Below are 25,304 nucleotides of genomic sequence, written 5' to 3' on the forward strand. Positions count from 1 at the left end.
CAGAACTACATAGAGAGATCTTGTTTCAGAAACAAAACAGTTTAATAAACTTTATTTTATTTTCCTTGAAGTTTTTTTGGTGTTTTTGAGACAGGGTTTCTCTGTGTAGCTTTGCGCCTTTCCTGGAACTCACTCTGTAGACCAGGCTGGCCTCGAACTCACAGAGATCGCCTGGCTCTGCCTCCTGAGTGCTGGGATTAAAGGCGTGCGCCACCACCGCCTGGCTACTTTTTTTTTTTTTTTTTTTTAAATGGGAACGAAACAAACATCTTTGAGATTCAGCAACTATTAACTTTCTTCCAGTTTCGTCTCTTTCTCTGTGTGCATGCATACAAACACTTGTGTACACATACGATTTTTAATTGCAATTACTTATTTTGTGTGGAAGTCAGAGGGTAATTTTCAGGAGCCAATTCTCTTTCCATCTTGTGGGTCCTGGGGAATGAACTCAGGTTGGTGACTGAGAGCCACCTTCTCTGCTACACATAAATTTATGTCTGTCTGTCTGTCTGTCTGTCTGTCTATCTATCCATCCATCTATCTATCTATCTATCTAAAGACAGAATTTATTATGTAGTATTAGGTGGACAGGGCCTCACTATGTAAACCAGGCTGGCCTCAAACTCACAGAAATCTCATTGCCTGTCTCCCAGTGCTGGGATTAAAGGTGTGGGCCACCACCCCAGTTCACTTGCACTTTTTGTGGTTAAAATATATATAAGTCTACCAATGCATTTCCTGAAAATGTACTCATACATCACAATAAATAGTATATATTTTATTTTATTTTACTTTATTTTTTTGGAGCTGAGGATCAAACCCAGGGCCTTGCACTTGCTAGGCAAGCGCTCTACCATTAAGCTAAATCCCCAACCCCAGTATATATTTTTAAATTTATTTTATCTTAAAAATTATATGTATGTGTGCGGCAGTTGGAACAGGTATATGCATATATACCTGTATATGCATTTGCGTGTAGGTGCCTGCAGAGGCCAGAGACAGCAGCTCTCCCCAGAGCTGGAGGTGTAGGCAGTGGTGAGCAGCCCAACCTGGCTTTATAATAAATAGCAGCCAGCAAGCACTTCTAAGCAGTGACCCACCTCCCGGCCCCTTCATGTTTTGAGGCTGCATGGTGTCCCTGCTTTGCTTATTCAGTCGTTTGTTGATGGACACTTGGTTCGTTTCTACGTGGTAGCCATTGTGGGAAGAATGCCGCTGTGAATGTGGGTGCTCAACTATCGACACCCTGCTTCCAGTGCTTTTAGGAGTATAACCAGAAGCCCAGTTTCTAGATCACTTTCTAAATGTCTTCATTGTTTTGAGAAGCTGCCATGCTGTTTCCTGTAGCAGCTCCGCCATTTCCCCCCATCCCCCAGCAACCCAAGGTCCACATGACTGCCCTCCTTCCGGTGCTTGTCACCGTCAGAGTTTTCATGGAGCGACTGTCCTAGGGATGCGAAGTGGTACCGTTTGTTAAGCGTCTTCATATTACACACCATGGTACTGGTTGGAAAAGTTTTGTCTTTTAAATTAAGTTATATATTGTCTTAGTTATGGTTACTGTTGCTGTAATGAAACACCATTACCAAAGTTACTTGGGGAGGAAAGGGTTTATTTGGCTTACATTTCCACGTCACTGTTCATCGTTGAAGGAAGTTGAGGCAGGAGCTGATACAGAAGCTATGGAGGAATGCTGCTGACTGGCTTGCTCCTCATGGAGTACTCAGCGTGCTTGCTGTCTTGTCTTGTCTTTTTTTTTTGGATTGTTTTGTTTTTCAAGACAGGGTTTCTCTGTAGCTTTGGAGGCTGTCCTGGAACTCGCTTTGTAGACCAGGCTGGCCTCGAACTCACAGAGATCCACCTGCCTCTGCCTCCCAAGTGCTGGGATTACAGGCGTGAGCCACCACCGCCCGGCTTTCTTTTCTTTTCTTCTTTTCCTTCCTTCCTTCCTTCCTTCCTTCCTTCCTTCCTTCCTTCCTTCCTGTTTTTGTTTTTGTTTTTGTTTTTGTTTTTCAAGACAGGGTTTCTCTGTGTAACCCTGGCTGTTCTGGGACTCAGAAATCCTGCTGCCTCTGCCTTCCGAGTGCATACACCACCAACCCTGGCTTCAGCCTGCTTTCTTATAGACCCCAGAACCACCAGCCCAGGAATGGCACCACCCACAGTGGGCTGGGCCCTCCCTTATGAATCATTAATTAAGAAAATGCCCAACAGCTGGATCTTATTTCCTCAGTTGAGCGTCCCTCCTCAGAAAGCCCCAGCTGTATCAGGCCGATGTGAAATTAACCGGCATGACTATATTATTCATTTACTTTGGGTGTGTATCGCCACATGTGTGGAGGTCAGAGGACCACTTGCAGGAGTTCTCTCTTCCCTCGGATTAAGCCCGCGTTATTCAGGCTTTGTGGCAGACACTTTTACCATCTCGCTGGCTCCCCTTGTCTTTTTAAAGTAGATAAAGAAGGAGGTGAATTTTATGAAGCGGACAGAATACTTGACTGACTCTAAGATGCTACAGTAATGCAAAGAAAAAGTACATCTCCTTGTATTTTGGAAATGGTTTATCGTTTACAGGAGGCTTTCACCCAGAATACTTCATTATTCCTCACAGCAAAACGATGAATGGTGGCAGGTTTATTATTTATTAACCTCACTTAAGTGTAAGGAAATGGATGCTCAGAAATGGTCAAGCAGCTGGGCTTGGTGCACGCCTTTAATCCCAGCACTGGGAGACAGAGGCAGGAGGATTCTCTGTGAGTTCGAGGCCAACCTGGTCTACAGAGTGAGATCCAGGACATTTGGGGCTCTGTTACACAGAGAAACCCTGTCTTGGAAAAACAAAAACAAAGAAAAGGAAGGAAGGAAGGAAGGAAGGAAGGAAGGAAGGAAGGAAGGAAGGAAGGAAGACAAGCAATGTTATGCAACTTTTATTGCAAGCAGCTTGAGTCATGCTTAGACACCAGGCAGCATTGTGAAGACTAAACCCAAAGCCATGTTTCTGAGCTGTGCACAGCGTGCTCGCTCTGATTCCACAGTGCTTGTCTTCCGCACCACAGTGCTCTGAGCAGGGCTGTCTGTGGCAGTGGGTTTTGGTGTGTTCCATGTGGGTTCAGTGTCTGTGGGAGAGATCTGTATATATTATTGTTATTTCTAGTTCACCGTGGAGTTAGCCATCATGGTAGGAGGGTTGCTTTAACTACTACATTACCATTGTCCCCTTTCCTCTACCAGGACAGGACATACACACTCTTTATAAACATACACACCACACACCTTTCAAATCCCTTTCCACAACAGATGTCATGTGTGTACATCACACACCCAGACTTCACACACCGGCTCGTTCCTTCCATCTTCTCTGTTTCCAGAAGGTGTGAACTGTCACTTTTTCAGAGAGGAGACACTGCTTCATGAGTTTGACTTTATTCCCCCCCCCCCCCATGTATAGTGTAGGGTAGGCTGGCCTAGAACTTGCTATACTCCCGAGTCAGCCCCCCAAGCACTGGGATTATAGGCCTGAGCCACCATGTCTGCCTTTAATTTTGACTTTGGATAATAGTTTGGACTTTAGGGGAACTGGAGGAAGAAGTCTGCAAAGTCTGTGACGTACATGAAGTCATAGCTTGAGTCTGTGGTCCCTTTTCCGTTTGGTTTCACTGTTAAGAATGCTTATCTTAAGAAGGCTCAGAGGTTAAGAGCACTGGCTGCTCTTCCAAAGGTCCAGAGTTCAATTCCCAGCACCCACATGGTGGCTCACAACCATCTGTAATGAGATCTGGTGCCCTCTTCTGGCCTGCAGGCACACATGCAAGCAGAACATTGTATGCATAATAAATAAATAACTCTTAAAAAAAAAGAAAAAAAAGAATGCTTATCCTTATCCAGAGCTGGGAGTGGTGGCGCACGCCTTTAATCCCAGCACTCGGGAGGCAGAGGCAGGAGGATTCTCTGTGAGTCCGAGGCCAGCCTGGTCTACAGAGTGAGTTCCAGGACATTTGGGGCTCTGTTACACAGAGAAATCATGTCTTGAAAAAACAAAACAAGGGGCTGGAGAGATGGCTCAGAGGTTAAGAGCACTGGCTGCCCTTCCAGAGGTCTTGAGTTCGATTCCCAGCAACCACATGGTGGCTCACAATCCTCTATAAAGTGATCTGGTGCGCTCTTCTGTCAGGCAGACATACATGCAGGCAGAAGGCGCTTGCCTTTAATCCCAGCGCTCGGGAGGCAGAGCCAGAGTAAGTTCGAGGCCAGCCTGGGCTACCAAGTGAATTCCAGGACAGGCCCCAAAGCTACACAGAGAGACCCTGTCTCAAAAAACCAAAAAAAAAAAAAAAAAAAAAAAGAACTTATTCAGATAGCCATATTATAATGATTATAATGAGTGAAATCTCTGTGCATTGTGGACATTTTTCTCTAATTTCTCCAGTCCAGCTTTTGTTCACTATAGTAATGACATTTAACTTGGGACTAGAATCTGGATAGAGCCTCCCCAGGCTCTTGGGGGACTCGGACTCACTGAGCCCTGGGAGAGACTGGAAGGGCGTGGGGTCCTCCTCTGATCTTAGCTGTGGACTGTTGTTGTCCAGGACTCTGCCAGGATCCCAGCTCTGTCTTCAGGTTGGTAACCACCAGTTTGGAACCTCAGTTCACAAGGCTGCCAAGCAAAGGAGCAGAGAGGCAGGACCTGAGCTTGAATTTCTCTTTGGGTTTCTCTTTCCAGCTCCCCATCCACATCGCAGAGGCGGGGCCAGAGGTAGAAGCAAAAGCAGAGACCGCTTCTTCCAGAACAGTCTGGATCTCCTCCCAACGGCCTCACCTCCGGAATCTGGTCCACCTAGCCCAGATGTCGCCAGCTGTAGGGATTCCCTGGAGGATGTGTCTGCAGATATCACCCAGAAGTTCAGGTACCTGGGGACTCACGGCTGTGCACAGCTCTCCTCGGTTACATCCGAGGCTGCCGGTCTCCGAGGAACCAGTCAAGTGGGAGCGAGCCTGAAGTTTCCAGAGAGTGGGGATCCAGATGGCCTGTTTTCCAGGGGTCGTTCTGATTCATCCCCAAGTCAAGCTGCCAGCGGCTTTCGTCTTGATTTGACACAAACACTTGAGGCCATGACCGTGAAACCGGGCAAGCTTTCCGGACACCGCCTGGAGGTCGAGGGCAAGAGTGAGCCTGGAGACACCCAGCGTGTTCCCTTTTTTGAGAGTTATGCTGGTGGAGAGACTGTGGAAGGAACAGCCTCAGGAATTCTAGGTAACAGGGCCACAGCCAACGGTCTAGGAGAAATGGCATTGCCCAGCAACCACTGGAAGAGTACAGCTAGCCCTCAGGATCCCCGGACCATTGGCAGAATCGCCGACCGTGGCCAGGCCTCGGCGTTCCTGAGTGGTAAATATGGAGGAAACACAGCCTCCCATATTGCAGCAAATGGCTCTAGTCAGATTAGGAATGACACCTCTCATATGTCTGAAAGTGCCACCGGCTTTGGCGTAAAAGCAGCAGTCACTGAAAGAAAAGAAGCAGTGTGTTCTGGAGTGCAGAGTCAGAGACACCAGGCCCTGGCTGCACCTGAGAAGATTACTGCCCCCAAACAGGCCAGCAGCCTGCCTCGGTCACCTCCACCTTCCTCCAGCCACAGAGTTGCAGCCTCTGGGACCCTTGGCAAGAACCCCGCACATGCCTCTGTGAGCCCAGCCGGTGAGCTCTCAAGGATGACCTCAGACTCTCCCAAGTGTAAGTCACAGAGGGGACCCCCGAGGCTTGAAGGCTCAGGGAAAGCAAGCACAGCACCATGACATTGAGTTCCCTGCCTCAGAATTGCCATCATTTCCTAGTCAGGAGTCCCTGGTGTCCTGGTGTCTGTCTCATTTTACAGAGGGACTGTGTAGGCTCTTCGGGGCAGCTCATGAATCCCAGGATGCATGTGAGTGTGGACTGTAGTCGGAAGATTTCCTGTGTCCCAGCCTGCCGGTGGTCGGGACAAATCTCTCCCTCTTGCATCCCCCAAGTAAACACACAGAGGCTTACACTGATTATAACTGCATGGCCATGGCTCAAGCCTTTTGCTAGCTAACTCTTGTATCTTAAATAGTCCATAAGTATTAATCTATGTATTGCCGCATGTTCTGTGGCTTTTCCTTTGTCCCATTACATGCTGCTCCTTGAGTGGCTCACTGGCATCTCTCTCCACCTTGTTCCTGTCTTTCTCTTTGAATTTCCCGCCTGCCTCTAGGCTGCCTTGCCATGGGCCAAACGGCTGTGTTCATCAACCAATCAGAGCAACACATATTCGCAGCCTACGGAAAGACACCCCCCATCAGTGGACCCCAGTTGTGATGTTTTCCTTGCTGTGGGCCAGGTGTCCTCATTTTTGGCATACACGCATCTTCTTTTGTCTTGCAGATCCCCTGTGCTCTGTCACAAGTCCTGCATCCTCTAGGATGGACGACCATGACCCTAAGGAAATCTGTCAGGACCATCTGTATAAGGGCTGTCAACAGAGTAAGTTGTGTTTTTCTGAAAGATCCTTTAGCCCTGTGCGCACGGCACACACCAGTACTTGCCCAAGACGCTGCCTTTGAGAGATCGGATAAGGAACTGGATCATAGGATAATTCTGTTTGGTTTTTGGAGAAAACGATTTCGCTGCCTGGCTGTTTTTCACTGCCTGGCTGTTTTCCTGCTCCCTCAGCCTTTACTCCGTCTTTTCCCTTCTTTTTCTTTTTTTTCCAGATCTTTGACGATGTGATGCACATGATGAATTTTGATTATGTTTGCAGACACACCTATTACCCCCATTCATTCCTCTCTCTCTCTCTCTCTCTCTCTCTCTCTCTCTCTCTCTCTCTCTCACCCTTTTCTAGCAAGACCTCTCTGCATTTCGTGTTTTCTCTTTTTGGTATAGCCCACTGAGTTTAGTCAGGACTGCTTACACAAGTACGAGTTGGGTTATTTACAGGGGCACAGGCAGCTTACCAGTGTCTACACCACTAAAGAAAACAACTCTTCCTCCTCCAGAACAGCCTCTCTCCTCCTCCTCCTTCTTTGTTAATGAAATTTTTAATCATATAAATCTCAAGCAGTCCCATTGTGTGAGTTCCTCTGTGGTGTTTTTTGTTGTTCTTGGTGGTGGTGGTGGTGGTGATGGTTTTTCGAGATAGGGTTTCTCTGTGTAACATCCCTGGCTGTCCTGGAACTATCTCTGTAGACCAGGCTGGCCTTGAACTCACAGAGATCCACCTGCCTCTGCTTCCCAAGTGCTGGGATTAAAGGTGTATACCACTTCTGCCTGGCCTGTAGTGCCTTTTTATTTTAAAGTAGCCATGTATCTTTTAAACATTTTTACAATGATTTAAGGTGCTGGAAAGATGCCTCGGAGGTTAAGCCCACTTACTTACTGCTCCTGTAACTCCAGCTCTAGGGCATCCATTGCCCTCTCCTAGCATCCATGGGCACCTATATGCACTATGCACTTGGTATATATAAACTCATACAGGCATGCACACATACACACAAAAATAAAGATCTTTTTAAAAATCCCAGAAGATTATATTTATATATTTATTCTCTCTCTCTCTCTCTCTCTCTCTCTCTCACACACACACACACACACACACACACACACACACACACACACACACACACGTATACATCTATGACAACAATAATAAAAAGAGGCCATGAATTCAAGGTGATCCAAGAGGTGAGGTACAAAGGGCCTGGAGGGAAGGAAGGAGAAGAAATGAGAAATTCAGCACACCTACAATTTAAGTGATTTAACTGTAACGGTGATCATTTAAGAAGCATTTTCTGTGTCTCCTTGGATCGGGATTGTAATAGTTCCTTGCTCAGCCAGGGTTTATTGTAGCATCTTTTGATGCTTGTGCTGAGAGCCCAAGCTTAGCTAACGATGCAACTTTCCTTCAATGCCTGTTATTCAAGTGGGCACCAGTGTGCCTACAAACGGGAAGACTACTTAAAGTAAGCAAATACCTGGCATCTAGCCCAAATTGGGTACCAGATGCTGCCTTAAGGAATTTAAAATACTAGTCAGATCATAATGGAGTAGACGAGTTCCTGGGATCCTTTCTGGAAGAGATGGGTCTGAGATAATAAAGGCTTCAAAGAAAGATGAGGAGCCGCCTGCTCTAGAGCTCCTTGTCCTGGCCAGAAGAGGGCATCTGGTCCCCTGGAATTAAGACAACTGTGAGCGGCCATGTGGGTGCTGGGAATTGAACCCTGGCCCTCTAGAAGAGCAGACAGTGCTCTTAACTGATCATCTCTCCGGCCCAGACTTTTATTTCCTAATGAGTTTGCATTGGAACCAGCGTAGATGACATACAACCCAAGTAGAGACCAGCACGAGGGAAGGGCTGACAGGGAAATGCCTGGCAGGTAGGACAGGCTGGTCTGGACAGGAAGTCAGCAGTGAACTTGAGTTGGTGAGAAACCCCACACCTAACTGTAACCCTTCCCTGTCATTTAGGCAACTGTAACAAGAACCACTTCCACCTGCCCTACCGGTGGCAGGTGTGCATAGCTAATGCTTGGAAGGACTTCCAGGACATGGAGAACATCGAGAAGGCCTATTGTGATCCGCAATCCGAAGTGTAAGTTGGTGGCTGTCCTCTGGCTAATGGGATCTACAACTCCGAGCAGAGGGAAGCTTCGAGCTCAGCCTGGGGGACACCAAGCTGCCTACTGCTAGGGCTTCCAGGAATACTGAATAACTCAAGTGACATGAACAGCGATGTGATTGTTTGGTCTGTAGGTGTATCCTTCAGAAAAACAGTACAGAGGTCAGTACTTTTTCTTTTGAGACAGGGTTTCTCTGTGTCACTTTGGCCATCCTGGGACTCACTCTGTAGACCAGACTGGCCTCCAACTCCACAGAACCTGCCTGTACCCCCCAAGTGCTGGGATTAAAGGCATGCACCACCACCATCCAGCTAGTTCATACCTTTAAACAAAATTTTAATTTAATTTTATGTGCACTGGTGTTTTGTCTGTGTGAGGGCGTCAGATTCCCTGGAACTGTAGTTACAATTGTGAGGTGCCATGCAAGTGCTGGGAATTGAACCAGGGCTCTTAACCACTGAGCCATCTTTCCAGCCCCCAGTTCATACTCTTTAATAGCTCACCACTATCAAAAACCATAAATGAGGCCAGGAAGATGGCTCACTGGATGAAAGCAATTGTCCCAAAAGCCTGTCAACCTAAGTTTGATCCCTGGAAGCCATGAAAAAGCCAGATGAGGTGGCACACATCTGGAATCACAGCATTCCTATACCCAGAAGCCAGTGGCCAGCTAGCCCAGAGCACACCACATAACAGGAAAAAGGAGAAAGGCCCTGCCTCAGTAAGGCAGAAGGAGAGAATGTCTCCTCTGTCCTCCACTCGTGAACTGTAGCATGTGTGCCCACACACAGGTATAACACAAAAAAATTATTTGAAAAAATACACTAAATTAGAACTTGGCTTTATAAGTATGAGAACCTGAGTTATATCCCTCAAACCCATGCTTTTAAAAAGCCAGACAGACACAGCTGTGCATGGTGGCATATGCCTTTAATCTCAGCACTTCTGAGGCAGAGGTGAATGGAGTTCGAGGGCAACCTGGTATACAAAGTGAGTTCCAGGACAGCCAGCGCTACACAGAGAAACCCTGTCTCAAAAAACAAAACAACAAAAAATAAATAAATAAAAAGCTGGACAGATATGCGGAGTTAGCTCTGTGTAGAACGCCTGCCTAGCAAGCACAGGCCATTGATCGTCAGCTCTTGGTGGAGGGGCGGGGGAAGCAGGGTTTTATCGTGTGTGCTTGTGATTCCAGCACTGGGAAGCAAGAGGCAGGGAAACCCCTGGGGTATTCTGGTTAGCCAGTCTAGCCTACTCGGTGAACTTTAGGCCAGTGAGACCCTGTCTTAAAAAAACAAGGTGGAGGGTGTCAATGACAGCCATGGTTGTCCTTCTGGTCACTACATGCATGTAGATACATGTACATGCTTGTACACACACACACACACACACACACACACACACACCCCACACACACACGCTTTAAAAAGAAACATTAAGTAATTTGGGACAAATAAGCTTTGGCTTAATTTCTTAATTTAAAAATAAGATTTGAAGCTTACGAGATAGCTTTGGTCAGTAAAGTGCTTGAATTCAATCCCCAGGACACACCAGGGTGTGTATTTGTAATCCCAACCCTGGGAAAGTTGAGGCAGGTGATTTCCAGCTTAGCCTGGGTGAGTTCCAGGTCAGTCCAAAAAACCATAGTGGATCTAAGTTTGACCTCTAGTCTCCATGCACGTATGTACACATGCACCCCCTGACATGTGGTTTGAATAATTCCATGTGTTCTAGTACAGAAGTTTGTGTGTACCTACGTTATTGTGTCCATCTCTGTTCTAGAGGCTTCCAAGAGAGTTGCTTATATTACTGCATTTGCTAGGGTTGGCGGGGGTGGGGGCGGTGGGGGTGATAGTCACATGACCGACCACATTTACGTTTGAGTGCAAGACGGAAGTGAATGTGGAATTTAGAAACTTTGGGTAGGTGTCCCATGTTGCCACATTCTGCCACTAGAGGGCGGCATTAGCTGTTCTCATATGTAAATGAGACCTTTTTTTTCTCCCCTCCCCCAGGTAGGACATTTTTTTCCCTCTATGTAAACCTAGTTTCTCAATCTTGAGACTGTTGATGTCTAAGAGTATATATATGTACATATATATGTATGTGTGTATGTGTATATGGTGGGCAGAGTTTAGCGATATTCTAGGCCTGCAGTGACCAATATTGTCACCCACTGTTACCAGAAGTTCCCCTGATCTTTCCTGATCAAGGACCCAAGAACTCTTTCATAGAACAGCAATTCTCCAACTTCCATCTCAGCAGCATAATGAGGATCTGTGTATGTGAATTACAGCTATCAGTATGTCATATATATAAAATAATATGTAGGGCTGGAAGATGGATAAAAGTGCTTTCCATGTAAGCAGATGAACTAAGTTCAACTCCCAGGATCCACTGGGGAAGAAGAGAACTACCTCTAAGTGTAGTCCTTTGACAATCATGCATGTGCCTGCGTGCACACGCCATACACACACACACACACACACACACACACACACACACACACTATACACATACATTCACATCATCTACACACATACTATATAAACACATGCACACATGTCATATACAGACACATCATACGTATACTCATGTCATATACATATAAATCGTATATACAGACACATCATACATACACACAAATAAAAATTAAATCTGTTTTGAAGTTAAATATTATGTAGCCCCCGGAAAGCTGTGTTATACACAGAAAAATAGAAAAGCAAAAAAGCCAGATAGCATTGTGTGTGTGTGTGTGTGTTGTTGTTGTTGTTGTTGCTTTTTTGAGCCAGGGTTTCTCTGTGTAGCCCTGGCTGTTCTATAAGTCAGTCAGTAGACCACTGACCTCGAACTCACAGAGATCCGCCTGCCTTTGCCTCCCCAGTGCTGGGACTAAAGGCGTGCATCACCACCACCTGGCTTAGCCAATTGTTTTATGGGCAATTCTATTCTTTTTTTGGGAGAATCATTTTTACATTTTCCCTTTATGTAAAGATTTTTTTTTTTTTCATTTTATCTTACTGTGTATGAGTGTTTTTGCCTGCATGTGTGGATTCCCTGGAACTGGAGTTACAAATGGTTATGAGTTGCCATGTGAATGTGGAAAATTGAACCCGGGTCCTCTGTGAGAACAACAAGTGCTCTTCACCACAGTGAGCCTTTGCGACAGCCCACTGCGTCTTCACCACAGTGAGCCTTTGCGACAGCGCACTGCGTCTTTGGTGGGGGATGAATAACTTTTTAAAAAATTAGTTAATTAAGTTTTTTGAGCCAGGCCCTCACTAGGTAGACCAGGTTGGCCTCAAACTCATAGAGATCCATCTGCCTCTCCTTCCAGAGTGGAGGGATTAGAGCACACCACCATGCCAAGCAGGAATTCATTTTTGGAAACCATTACATACATAGCATAGACAAATTGCCTGTCTGTTTCAGTTTTTCTGTGATGTGTAAGGCCAGGAGCTGTACAGAGGAAATGTAGGCTCAATCCCCAGTACCATTTAGAATGAAAGAGACAGAAACAGAGAAAGAAGCGTTAAAGAGCCGTCTCAGGCCCCAGATTCAAATTCTGGGTTCACGGGAGGGATGACCAGAGTGTAGGAAACAGGCCACTGAATTGTGTAGTTAATTTTCTGCTTTCTCTTTCAGCATTTTGGTAGGAAAGCATGAGATCAATTTCCAGAAAATGACTTGTGATTCTTACCTCATGCGCCGCCTCTCCACGCCTTCGTTTGTGGCTCAGTCAGCCAATGCTGTCTTCAGCACCACATGGCTTTGGTACTGGAAGAATGAATTTAACCAATATGTACAGTATGGGGAAGAGGTGAGCACCACTTTCCCTTTGGGGGGGTGTCTTAGTTAGGAATTCTCTTGCTATGAAGAGACCACGGTAAGTCTTATAAAGGAAAACACTTAACTGGGGCTGGCTTACAGTTCAGAGGTTCAGTCCATTATCATCATGGTGGGAAGCATGGCGGCGTGCAGGCAGACATGGTGCTGGAGAGGTAGCTGAGAGTTCTACATCTGGATTGGCAGGCTAAGGAAGGAGTCTGTGCCCATACTGGTCCTAGCTTGAGCATAGGAGACCTCAAAGCCTACCCCCACAGTGACACACTTCCTCCAGCAAGGCCACACCTCCTTAGAGTGCCACTTTTTATGAGATTTTGGAGGACAATTACATTCAAGTTGCCACAAGGGGAAAAAAGCCAAAACACTAGTTTTCTTTTGTTTTTTGTTTCTTGTGACAAGGTTTCCCTGTATAACAATCCTGGCTGTCCTGGAACTGGATATGTGGACCAGGCTGGCCTTGGACTCACTGAGATCACCCTGCCTCTGCCTTTCAAGTGTTGGGATTAAAGGCGTGCGCCACCACTGCCTGGCCCAAAACACTATTAACAAAATGTTTGAAGGCTACATACCTACCCTTGGAGAGTGGATTTGGAAGATGAACTTTGGGGTATTTTTGGGTTTTTTTGGTGGTAGGGGGTGGGGGTTACAGGGGTAGAGTGTTCCAGTTCCTAGATACTCTAGGAGGAATTAGAAACACAAACATGTTATTTTTCGGGACACTTGGGAGACGCAATTCAGTCATGTCCCCCTTCCTCATTCTTCAGGATGGGTTGGAGCTGGGAGTCAGCTTTCTGTGTGTCTGTTCTAAATACAGGCCAGCAAAGAGGGCACTAATGGGAAGTTAGGAAAGGGATGGAGATGTTGTTGCACCAACAGATGTCTTTTTTTTTTTTTTTTTGGTTTTTCTTTTTTTTTTTTTTTTTATGGTGAAAAAGTATATTTAGAATTAGCCAGCTGGACTCGGTTTAGATGATCCCAGTTTTGTTGGCAACATCCAGAGCATCACAGTCAGGAGCCAACCGAACATATACCTTCTTCTCTCCATCAGGCCTTATGAGGGTGTTGACTTTGGCCACATCAATGTCCTAGAGTTTCTTTTTTTGTTGTTGTTTTTTGTTTGTTTGTTTTTTGTTTTGTTTTTCAAGACAGGGTTTCTCTGTGTAGCTTTGCGCCTTTCCTGGAACTCACTTGGTAGCCCAGGCTCTCCTCGAACTCACAGAGATCCGTCTGGCTCTGCCTCCTGAGTGCTGGGATTAAAGGTGTGTGCCACCACCGCCCGGCCCAACAGATGTCTTAACCTGCTCTGCCACACAAACCACATCTGGCACTCGTATTCAGTCAGAGTTTGAACTGACATGAACTTGAAGGATTGGACTAGAAGATTCTAGGCTGACCCACAGTGGGGACATCGTAAAGAAGAATAGAAGCCTGGATACGCTGAGCATCTGTCCTTTTGTGTGAATGTCTCTTCCTTTGATTCGTAGGCTTAAAGAGGGTTGGGGGTTGGAGGAAGAAGTCAGAGAGAGACAAAGGTCTTCAAATCAAAGTGACTTCGGAAGAAAGCCAAGAGGGAAGTAAGGCCCGAGAGTGGCAGTGTGAGGTTAGAAGTGAGGGGTAACGGAGCTGTTCATCAGAAAATCCTGGCGCCTCTGTGGGAAGCACACCTCTGTCTGCTGAACGTTAATGTCCTGTGTGGAGGGGACGAGTGGGCTGTGGGAAGGGGTCCTTCCATGTCAGTTCAGCAGCACAGTGGTTTCCAAAGGTCTTGCAGCACACACATTTTACCAATGAATCTTTCCAGGCACCTAAATGAGCAAAGAGGAGCAGGACAGAGGTGCCGTTTTGAAGTAAGCTAGCTGCCCAGACCTGACGTCTTGGCTGTCTAGGTCTCGTCTATCCGCTGTCTCCTACATCATGTGGAGCATCCTTGGAGCAGAGTTCTTGGCACAGCGGGTGCAGGCTCCTGTGACAGGGAACTCTCTGATTCTTTTTATGTTCAAGCCAAGTATGTTGAAGTGCAGTCCCACAGAAATGATTTTGTTAAGTCCTGTGGGAATAGATATCATAAACCCAAATTAATTAACCTTGGGAGAAATGAAAATAAACTGTAGGTCTCAACGGTTCCTAAGCACGTGTTTTTGTGCGTGTTTTCCCCCCAGAGCTGGGAATTGAAACTAGGGCCTCACGCATGCTAGACCAGGGCTCTGCCACTGCGCTGTATTCCCAGCACCATCCCAGTGGTTCCTAAGTCAGGTAGTTAATGTTCTGTTGGATAAGGGAAGGAAGATCAGGAAACAGCTGGTCCTAGTAACATCAGTGCCAGGAACCAGAGCTATCAGAAGAGGTGGCATTTAAATTCAAATATAGAGCCAGCACAATGACGAAGGTGCCCGCCAGCAAACCCAACAACCTGAGTTCCATCTCCCCCAAATAACTAAATAAATGTGATTTAAACACTTAGTCCTATAGGTCACATTTCCTAATAAAACATCTAGAAACTTCAGCCACAAGCATGGGGGTATATACCTGTCATTATTATATCTGCTCACAGGAGCCTGGGCTACATATTGAGATCCTGTATCAAATAAATACACTTGATCTTAGCCAAAGGGCCGAGAAGCGATATCAAATAAATAAATAAGCAAACAAATGAAAGAGAAGATTTCTGAGCTCCTAATATAGACTTTTCTCTGGGACAGTCAGACTACATTAGCTACAGAGGTTTTAGGATATAGTTTTAACTCATAAATTACATTTATTTATTTATTTGTTGTGTGTGTGTGTCCGAGTATGCACTGCACACACGTGGGAGCATGCCTCCCTAGTCCCATCGCTAAAGCCAAATTGTGTAAGATAGAACAGTAGAGATTTCCCGAACACCTACCGTCAAGTCTTTACCTGTATTTTCTTAATTTTTTCCGTGACTAGAGGAAAGGCCAGCCCTGTTCCAACATCAGCTCTCCGTACCTGGAGTCTTTCTTCCAGTCCTGTCCCAGGGGAGTTGTTGTGCCGTTTCAGGCCGGTTCACAACACTACGAATTGAGCTTCCAAGGTGAGTTCTCCCCTTTGGTGGTGTGGGGAGTGTCCATGGAATCTGTCACTGAGCACACGAGAGCAGAAAGTCCATGCGCATTGCCACACCCAGGGTCAAGGGTCTTTTTTAGCATGGGAACTTGTCTCTCAGAGTGGCAGCTGGCGGCTGTCAGATCCATGATCTCCTGGGAGATCAGAGGTTTGGAAAGAAACCCCTAGGGCTTCTTCAGCTCTGTCAGAGTATGTTTCTGATTTTGGGGGGTGCACTTGGTATCTAGTTGCCGATGACTTGGTCCTCTGGGTACCCTTAGACATTTTCAATTGTAGAACTGGCTCAAAATTCAGAGTGACCTTTTTGCATTATTAAGAGTATAAAATAGCTGGGCGATGGTGGCTCACACCTTTAATCCCAACACTCAGGAGCCAGAGCCAGGTGGATTTCTGTGAGTTCGAGGTCAGCCTGGTCTACAGAGTGAGTTCCAGGAAAGGCATAAAGCTACACAGAGAAACACAGTCTTGAAAAACCAACAAAACAAACAAACAAAACCATTCTCTATTTGTGCATTTAAAATTCAGTCATGAATATTAGCTGTGCAAATGACCTCTGGGAAAAAAAAAATGAGTCATTTTCTAGGATGAGTCTTGATTTTTATTTAATTTTTTTCTGTCTAAAGGGATGATTCAGACAAACATAGCGTCCAAGACTCAAAGGTGTGTTGTCAGAAGGCCGGTATTCGTTTCATCGAAGGATGTGCAGCAGAGGAGAAGAGGTCCAGAGTAAGTGTTCTGAAGCTGTTTAGCTGGCAGATATCTGAGATGCTCGGGCCCTGATCTCGCCACGCCGCCATGGCCATGCGTCTGGAATCTGTTCTTGGGAAGTTCCTGCTTCGGTTTCATTGTTAAGCAGTATGGTGTGTGTGGAAGACTCAGACCAGGGGCTAGGGGAGCAGGCCTCCATTAAGTTTTTTGTTTTTTGTTTTTGTTTGTTTGTTTGTTTGTTTGTTTTTTTAAGGCCTTGGGTTTCGGGTATAGGGTAGAAGGGATACTATGCCAGAAAACCAGCGTTTGCCCTTACCTCGCAGGGATTCTAGGTAGGTTTCATCCACGCTTTGGGCCTTAGCTGCTGCAGCTGTGACTGTCTGGATCAAGGGGTGTGCCTATAAAGTACTGAGTACACTGTTTTGCTGTGGGTTTTCTCTCTGTCTTTGGTTGTGCTGTGTGGTTCATAGAGGGCAGAAGGCTGATAAAAAGGCTTGAGCCAGCAGCCTGGTTAAGGGCTTTGGAGAAAGATCAAGTTGGCTAAAGGCATTAGTTTTAGTTTTAATAATTGACTTGTAATCATTGTACCAAGGGGGCATTTCAAGGCGGGTTTTGCTATGGGGAATTCATTGTAACTTGCCTGTCTGCTGTGAAACTCAGTAAAATCTCATTGTCCATAAACTTTGCAGTTGGATTTTTTTCCCCCTGGGGGATGTATGATTGTATGAATTAAGTTTCAAGGCAGGTGTAAAATCAAGCTGTTCTAGATTCTTGCGGTTGTAAGAGTCTGAAGCGGGTTACCGTGAGGCAACATGGGAAAAAAACATCTAAAAGTGTTTGGGCATGGGATGGGCAGGGAGTTGTGTCCAGGACAGATGTGGGTGCCAGTGCTGAAGGGTGGAACAGCCTGGTTCGGGTCCTCCACTGTGGCCAGGTCTGAGGTCCAACTCTGGTCACCTGAGTTCACACCCTGCCCTCTGCTCATTAGCCTTTGGGGTTTTGGGCGGATGAACCACATTGCCCCTCTTCTGAATAATATGTCGAACAGCAGCACTGTGCACCCTGGGAACAGAGGCTGACAGGGCGGATGCTCAGTAATGACAGCTTTGGCTATTAATTTTATTCCTCTTGGTGTTAGACTCTGTGACAACACTTGTGTACATCTAACAAAATTGACAGTAATGCATTAAATGTCATGTAATACCCATTTCATGTTCAGTTTTCCCATTCTCTTTGAAACAACCTTTTATAGTTGATTTATCCCCTATTATACCCAAACAAGGTCTGTATATTTATTGCATTTAGCTGATTTATCCCTTAAACTGCTTTTAACCTGTTGAAGTATACCCTCCTCTATTTAAAAAAATTTTGGGTTGGGCGGTGGTGGTGCACGCCTTTAATCCCAGCACTCAGGAGGCAGAGGCAAGCAGATCTTTGTGAGTTCTAGGCCAGCCTGGTCTACAGAGCGAGATCCAGGAAAGGTACAAAGCTACACAGAGAAACCCTGTCTCGAAAAAACAAAACAAACAACAAAAAATTTTGTGTGTGTACACATGCATGCGTGCATCTGTGTGTTCTCACCCATTCTGGTCCACGTAGAGGCCGGAAATTGACATTGGTATGTTTTCCTCGAGCACTTCGTCTCGAGACACCGTTGCTCACTGAACCTGGAGCTTGCACATCATCTAGACTGTCCAGCTAGTCTCTGAAACCCACTTGTCTCCACCTTCCTGCCCGTGCTGGTGTTATGAAGGGGTGCTGTCACTCATAGCTTCTTACGTGGGGGCTGGGGATCCCAGTGAACCATCCCCCCACATTTTCTTTCCTTTTTTTGTTTTTGAGATAGGGTCGCCTATGTAGTCTTAGCTGGCCTTGAATTCAATATGTAGATCAGGCTGGCTCTGAACTCACAGAGTTATGCCTACTTCTGCTTCCTGAATGCTAGGATTAAAGCAGTCCACATCTGATTTCCCTCTGTTTTTAGAATATTAAAAGGGGGCTAGAGAGATGGCTCAATGGTTAAGAGCACTGACTGGTTTTCCAGAGGACCCAGGTTCAATTCTCTGCACCCACATTGCATCTAACAACTGTCTGTAACTCCAAGATCTGACACCCTCACATAGAGATATACATGCAGGCAAAACACCAATGCACATAAAATAAAAATTCCTTAAAAAATGTGATTTGAAAAATAGAAATGGGCAATTTGATCTATCAAAATATACTCTATTGTATTCTTTGTTTGTTTGTTTGTTTTTTCAAGACAGGGTTTCTCTGTGTAGTCCAGGCTGGCCTGGAACTCACTCTGTAGCCCAGGCTGGCCTCAGATTCACAGAGATCCACCTGCCTCTGCCTCCTGAGTGCTAGGATTAAAGGTGTGCATCACCACTACTGGCGAATTTTGTGAACTAGTCGGCTCCAGTCTGGGTTTTTGGTCAAGAATGCAGCACAAGGGATGTTCTTACTGAGATACATAACGTCTTACTGTCCTGTTTCCCGACGTTAAGGGATCTCTACAGTTATTCTGTCTTACTGTCCTGTTTCCCGACGTTAAGGGATCTCTACAGTTATTCTGTCTTACTGTCCTGTTTCCTGACGTTAAGGGATCTCTACAGTTATTCTGTCTTACTGTCCTGTCCCCGACGTTAAGGGATCTCTACAGTTATTCTGCTCTTCCAGCTGGTCTCTCACCCTGAAATACAGTGTCTACAGAAAGGAAGATCCTTTCCTTTCCTTTGTGTCTTTTTTTTTTTTTTCCGAGACAGGGTTTCTCTGTGTAGCTTTGTGCCTTTCCTGGAACTCACTCTGTAGACCAGGCTGGCCTCGAACTCACAAAGATCCACCTGGCTCTGCCTCCCCAGTGCTGGGATTAAAGGCGTGCACCACCACCGCCCGTCCTCTGTGTCTTTCTATACTTACCTGTCTGTCATTAGGCAAGGAAGTTACAAGGCACACATGCGTGTGGAAGCTCGCTCTCTCTCTCTCTCTCTCTCTCTCTCTCAAACAGGAGCATGTACACACACACACACACACACACATGTCAGGGGACAAACTCTGAAGAGTCAGTTCTCTCCTCCAACCTGGAAGGCTCCAGCAATCAGACTCGGGTCATCAGGACTGCATGCAAGCGACCATACTGACCGAGCTATCTGACCTACTTTCACAGTATAGAACAGTGGGAAAGAGCATTTACATTACTTAATTACGCCCTTATTAAAAGCTGTGGTTGGTGGGCCAGGAATTTTCAGGGGTAGTCTAGACGGAATACAGAAGTCAGCAACGCGTTTCCTAGGAAGCCCTGACCTTCTGGCTACCTAGTGAGGGAGGAAAGAAGGGAACAAAGTGAATTTCCTTCTGTCTTTATTGCAGCCTTCAGCCGGCGATGCCTCAGCCGAAAGAGTAGCACCGTTCCTTCCAACGGATACGAGGTACTTGGTTTTCCTTGTTTGCAAGGTGGGGAAATGCTTTGCGGGAAGTGTATGGGTTTGTTCTCACAATGAATGGATTGCTTCGGCCTTAGCTCCGAGTGCCTCACTTTGGCACCAGCCTGGCTGGGACAAGAACGTTTCTAGTGTGTTTAGTCTTCACAACTGGCTGCAGTCTGGTGGTTGTGCTGCATAGGTACCTCGGATTGCTCTGTCACTGCTTGGCTTTGGAGTTTGGGCAGTGAACTTCCTGGGTCTCTGGACTAAGTCACACACCATATAAATTGGCCTGAATGAGTCGGTTCATTCCCAGAATGAGCAGGTTCATTCCCAGAATGAGCAAGAAGCCAGATATGGACACTCTAAGCCAGCCTGTCTCACCTGAGAACATAGTCATGACATGGGGCGGCCACATGTGTTTCATGTTTTCAATATTTCCTAGTTAATATTTGAACATCTAATTTTTTTCAGCTGTTAGAACTCAATAGCCAGGATGTGGAGTATGTCAAAATAAGTGAACTTTTTAAAGCATCCATGAAACATTTCAACATTGCAAAGATAAAAAGGATATGGAATCAAAACCTCTTGGAGACTTTTGAAAGGTGACATCATCAGACCTTGTTTGGGGCCCTGTTATTGAAGCAGACTGAGAGGGAGGGTGTTAATTTCATTTCACATTTATTTGGTGGGGGGAGGCATGCATGTCATCAGACAACTTACTGGAGCCGTTTGCCTCCCTCTGAGCATGGGGGTCCAGGCGACTGAACTGAACCTCTTGTGCTCAGTGGCAGCCATCTTGCTGGCCCAGTGTTCTTGGCACTGAATCTCACATTTCTCTGTATTAGGAAGACGCTGATGATGAAGAATAAAAATGAGCTGCTCCTGTTTCATGCAACATGCCGGGCTCATGTGGATTATATCTGTAAGAATAATTTCGAGTGGATCCTACATGGAAATCGGGAGAGCAGATATGGCAAAGGTTTGTGCTGGGGTAGAGAGAGCCGGGATTCCAGCTCTGCACATGCTTTTGAGATGTTCTTGGCATTGCTTTGTCCATCTCCATGTCTGGGCTTCAGTGGCCTTGGGAGAAAATGAGCTGAGTTACCTTCTAGCTAACTAGCTTTCCATTGTCACCAATGGATTCCAGTTAAGAACGGGAAGAGCAGCCTGGCAGTGGTGTTACATACCTTTAATCCCAGCAGAGGCAGGTCGATCTTGAGTTCAAGGCCAGCCTAGTCTACAGAGCAAATTCCAGGACAGCCAGGACTACATACACTGAGAAACCCTGCCTGGAGAAGTGTAAACAAAACGAAAAGACTGAGAGAAGAGGTCCCTTCTCATCTCAGCCACACTGGGTTCTGAGGCAGGAAGGTTCAGTCCAAGGCTAGTTTGTAGTGCAAAGCTAGTTCAAGGCTAGGCTGAACTAAATACACTTAGTAAGGTCATGTCTTAAAATAGAAAGGAAAGGACTGGGAGTATTGCTCATGGATAGAGACCTTGTCCAGCATGAGAGAGGCCCCAGAAGGTTAGTTCTAATACTAGAAAGAGAAAGGAGGAGAGAGAATACAGGATACTGGTACAGGTGAATGAAGATGTCACGGTGAAACCCAGCACATTGTATGCCAACCTAAAACTTAATAGCACAGGAAGAGGAGGATGAGGAAGAAGAACTAGCAGAAGACGATGGTAATGATGGTGGTGGTGGTGATGATGATGATGATATGGCTATTCTATTCTATTTATTGTATAATGTAGATCTGGGGCAGGTTAGTACAGAAATTTGTAGTGGGGACCAGAGCTATTACAGTGAAAAATAATACAAAATAGCTGGGTGTGATGGGTGCATGCTTCTGATCATGCAGGAAGGTCTCTGAGTTTGAGCTTAGCCTGGTTCACATAGAAATTTCCGGGATAGCCAGGACTATGTAGTGAGATCTTGTCCTAAATAAAATAAAACAGTAGTAGAATACAGAAGGCATTGTAAGTCTGTAAAAGGAGCGTGGATGGTCCAGTCCTCCTGAAAATAAGTTTGTTCTGACTAACCCTTACATTGGGAAGAAGACACAAGTGACACTGTCGGAGGTGGGAGGGGGGACACAGAAGAGTAGTTCAGGCCCAGTTAGAGGACTTTGAGCTGCGTAACTACATTTAAAATATCAAGGCATAATGACATATGCCTGCACTCCCAGTGCTGGGGAAGCAGACAGGTAGAGCTCTGGCTCTCACTGACTGGACAGCATTGCTTACGTGGCAAGTTCTGCAGCAAGTTCTGTGCTGGTCAGGGATCCAGCTTCAATCAATCAGTCAATAGATGTGGGTGGTACCTGAACACACACACACACACACACACACACACACACACACACACACACACACTTCAGGCTGTAATCACAGTAAGTACTCAGGACCGGGGGACCAGAGGATTGCTGTAAGTTTGAGGCCAGCCTGGGCTACGTAATGAGCACTATCTCAAAACTCCTCAGCAGAGGACTGGGGATGTAGTTGAGTCAGGAGACCCCTTTTCGGGTGAGTTTGCAGCTCCTAGAGGGTGCCTTCCTTCAAGGCATTTTTCCTTTTGTCCCAATAAAGTAAGGGTTCTGCTTAATGGAGTCAATATCTTTAACAGTTATAGCACCTTCTTGGTACATGTTCTCTCTGCTCTGCTCTCAGCTTTAAATGAATTTATCATTCTTTCTTTGGCAAACTGCACAGTTTTTATTATCTTCTTGCTCTCAATTCTCATTATAAGTCTCAATAAACACAGTAAACAGTAGCTATTGCAGCCTGAATGTTACTGTCTTGAATTCCTTTTGCCAATAAGGTGTTTACATTACCTTTACATTCAGCTTTGTTAATATGGTCAGGACATGGGGTGGAGAGATAGTTTATGGGTTAAGAGCACTGGCTTTTCTTCCAGAAGACCCATGTTCAATTCCCAGCACCCACATGGAGGCTCACAACCATCTATGACTCCAGTTCCAGAGGATCTGATATCCTTTTCTGCTCTGCAGGCTGCTGCATGCATGTGGGGCACAAAAGCGCATATAACTACATACATACATATACATAAAAATAAAAAAAATAATGTTTAGAAAAAAAGAAAGAAGTGGTGAGGATACAGTTGGTTGGTTGTTAGACTGTACCATCAATGTCTTCTAGCCCAATTTCCAACAGAGCCTTTGTTCCCCTTTACAGCCTCAGAAACACCATTTTCACTTGTCAGCATTCTGGTCTTTCCCACCAGAAGAGTCCATTAAGCCCTGCCTGCAGCTCCAGCCCACAGATCCAGACTCTTCCACATTCCTTCCACAAACCAGCTCCAAAGCTTGGGTCGGGTTTATGTCAGCAGCAGCCCCACTTTGGTGCCAGTTTTCTGCCTCTGCTGCTTGTCTTGTACCCATGACCAAATACCCAAGAAGAAGTAACTTAAGTGGGAAGGGATTTATTTTGGTGGAAAAGGCATGAGAGCAATAATTCAAACAGATGATCAAATTATAGCCATGGTCAGGAAGTGGTGGGTGGGTGTGTGTGTGTGCTGGTACATATCTGTTTTCTTCTTTTCCACCCAGTCTGGGTTTTCAGCCCTTAGAATGACATCACCTACATTCAAGGTGGGTCATTCAATTGAACCTTTCTGGATATGTTACCACTTGCGGAGGTGCAGTTAAGTCAACGGTGAGGATTAACTATTTCAGAGGGCTTATGAGTGTCAGTAAGGTATTATTGGCAAATGTTTCATCCATACCAATGTATGATGGATGTACCAATGAAACCTATTATAACCTATGCTCATTGATAACAATTCCCCACCTTTTTCTGATTATTTTTAGGAAATTACTTTGCAAAAGAAGCCATCTATTCCCACAAAAATTGTCCATACGATGCCAGAAACACTGTTATGTTTGTAGCCCGAGTCCTGGTTGGAGATTCCATTGAAGGAAATATGACCTACAGTAGCCCTCCTGTGCTCTATGACAGCTGTGTGGATACCAGGTTGAATCCCTCCGTCTTTGTCATCTTCCAGAAAGAGCAGATTTACCCAGCATATGTGATTGAGTACACGGAGCTAGAAAAAGAGAAGTCCTGTGTCATTAGTTAGAAACGACGCATACTGGCGCCGAAACCATCCTATTGACTTCTAGGACCAAATCATCCCCAGGCAGGAGACGTCTGCTTTTCCTTGCTACGTTACCTAACATCTTAAAGCAGCAGTTCTCAAACTTTTTGTCCCCAAATTCACAGGTCCCAGATTGTACCCCCACAAGGGCCAGGCAGTGCTTTTCGTTCAAACTCCCCCCAGCCTTTTGAAAAGTTTGTATGGTCTGAACGTTACCAGTCAGGCTGATTTCTACATTGTCTGCAATCGACTTCAATCTTTCCCGGTCTACTCTTTGGTTTTTACTGTGTATGCAACATTGTTTCAGTTTCGCTTAAGTCGAATTAGGTATCAGTTCCGGAAATTTGAGAGAAATGTAACAATGCTTATTGAAATAGGGACATAGGACATTGCAGCTTTGCACAGAAAACTTGCTGAGGAAAAAAAAGTTTAAGAGTTAAATTTAAGCGCCGTTGAGAGACACAAAAGCAGTATGCAATACTATATATTATCATGCGATGGAACTGATCTGAGGAGCACATTTCTTTCTCTTTGCATTTACTTAGAAGACAGACTCCATGAAGTTGGCTCTGAAATACAATGATAAGAGACCTCAAGTACAATTCAGAAGAACTAACTGGAGTTAATTGTCCATTTCGGCTCTTGGTATCGGTGTTCTAGTTCATGTGATTACAGAGGAAGCATCTTGAGGTCAGCCTTTTGTGGAATCATCCGGATTTTAGTAAGATTAAGTTGCAGAACGGATAAACCCGAGTGTTATTGGGGTTCGCTTACGGTGACAGAAAAGGGTCACCAGGAACCAGGAAGGGCTATGCTTGAAGGCTGGCCCTGTACTGGTTTGCTGGGGAGCACGGAGGCAGTGCAAAGAAAACAGCGCCCCACACAGGCCTTTACCTGCTAGCCACATCTTTTCAAAAACAGCAGATGTGTTTTTAGAGCAGTTAGGACACCCAGGCCAATATTTTCTTCCATATTTCGGATCAGGTCTTTCCTTCCAACCCCCCTTTCTCAACACTCTGTCCCAGTTACCACAGTTTCTGTTACGTTCCTTCCAGCAGACGTGGTCGGCATTAATGGGCATTTGGGCAGATTTTACACTTCGGAGGTCTCCACCAGTAACACTGTATCGAGAACTGTTTAGAGTGGGATTCTTTCCTGGGGTGCTTGCCACAATGTTTTTTAATGCACTGATTTTTCTTTCCTTATTTTTTCAATCCTCTGACATAGATCTTAATACTGTAGACATGCAATTTATCCCACTTCTCAGTAAGCTAACTTCTAGTTGGATATTTACCAGCCATCTCTGGTTCAACAGGCCCAAAACGACCACTCTTATTTGCTCCTTCAAAGGGATCAATCAGTTCATGGTGTGTTTGTGCCCTGCCCCCCACGCACCTTCCCCAACCCCATAAACAGTATTACCTGCTCCCTGCTATGCAGAAAGCTAGAGTTCACCCCAGGCTCCTAGCCTCCCCCAACCCCTTACACAT

At 45.7% G+C, this 25,304-nt stretch overlaps 1 protein-coding gene across 1 annotated transcript in view; it reads left to right on the top strand.

Annotated features, from left to right (window-relative positions):
* The window catches only part of Zc3hav1 (zinc finger CCCH-type containing, antiviral 1), a 43,343-nt gene extending 23,113 nt beyond the window's left edge, over positions 1 to 20,230 (top strand). The window contains exons 4-11 of the mRNA XM_036181238.1: positions 4,721 to 5,731; positions 6,401 to 6,499; positions 8,483 to 8,606; positions 12,280 to 12,454; positions 15,409 to 15,532; positions 16,188 to 16,290; positions 19,642 to 19,700; positions 20,169 to 20,230. Of these exons, the coding sequence (XP_036037131.1) occupies positions 4,721 to 5,731; positions 6,401 to 6,499; positions 8,483 to 8,606; positions 12,280 to 12,454; positions 15,409 to 15,532; positions 16,188 to 16,290; positions 19,642 to 19,675 (1,670 nt within the window). The 3' untranslated portion in view covers positions 19,676 to 19,700; positions 20,169 to 20,230. The remainder of the gene's footprint in view (positions 1 to 4,720; positions 5,732 to 6,400; positions 6,500 to 8,482; positions 8,607 to 12,279; positions 12,455 to 15,408; positions 15,533 to 16,187; positions 16,291 to 19,641; positions 19,701 to 20,168) is intronic.
* The last annotated feature ends 5,074 nt before the right edge of the window (positions 20,231 to 25,304 follow it).

This window comes from Onychomys torridus, chromosome 3 (assembly GCF_903995425.1).
Source record: "Onychomys torridus chromosome 3, mOncTor1.1, whole genome shotgun sequence".
In the NCBI taxonomy this organism is placed as follows: Eukaryota; Metazoa; Chordata; class Mammalia; order Rodentia; family Cricetidae; genus Onychomys; species Onychomys torridus.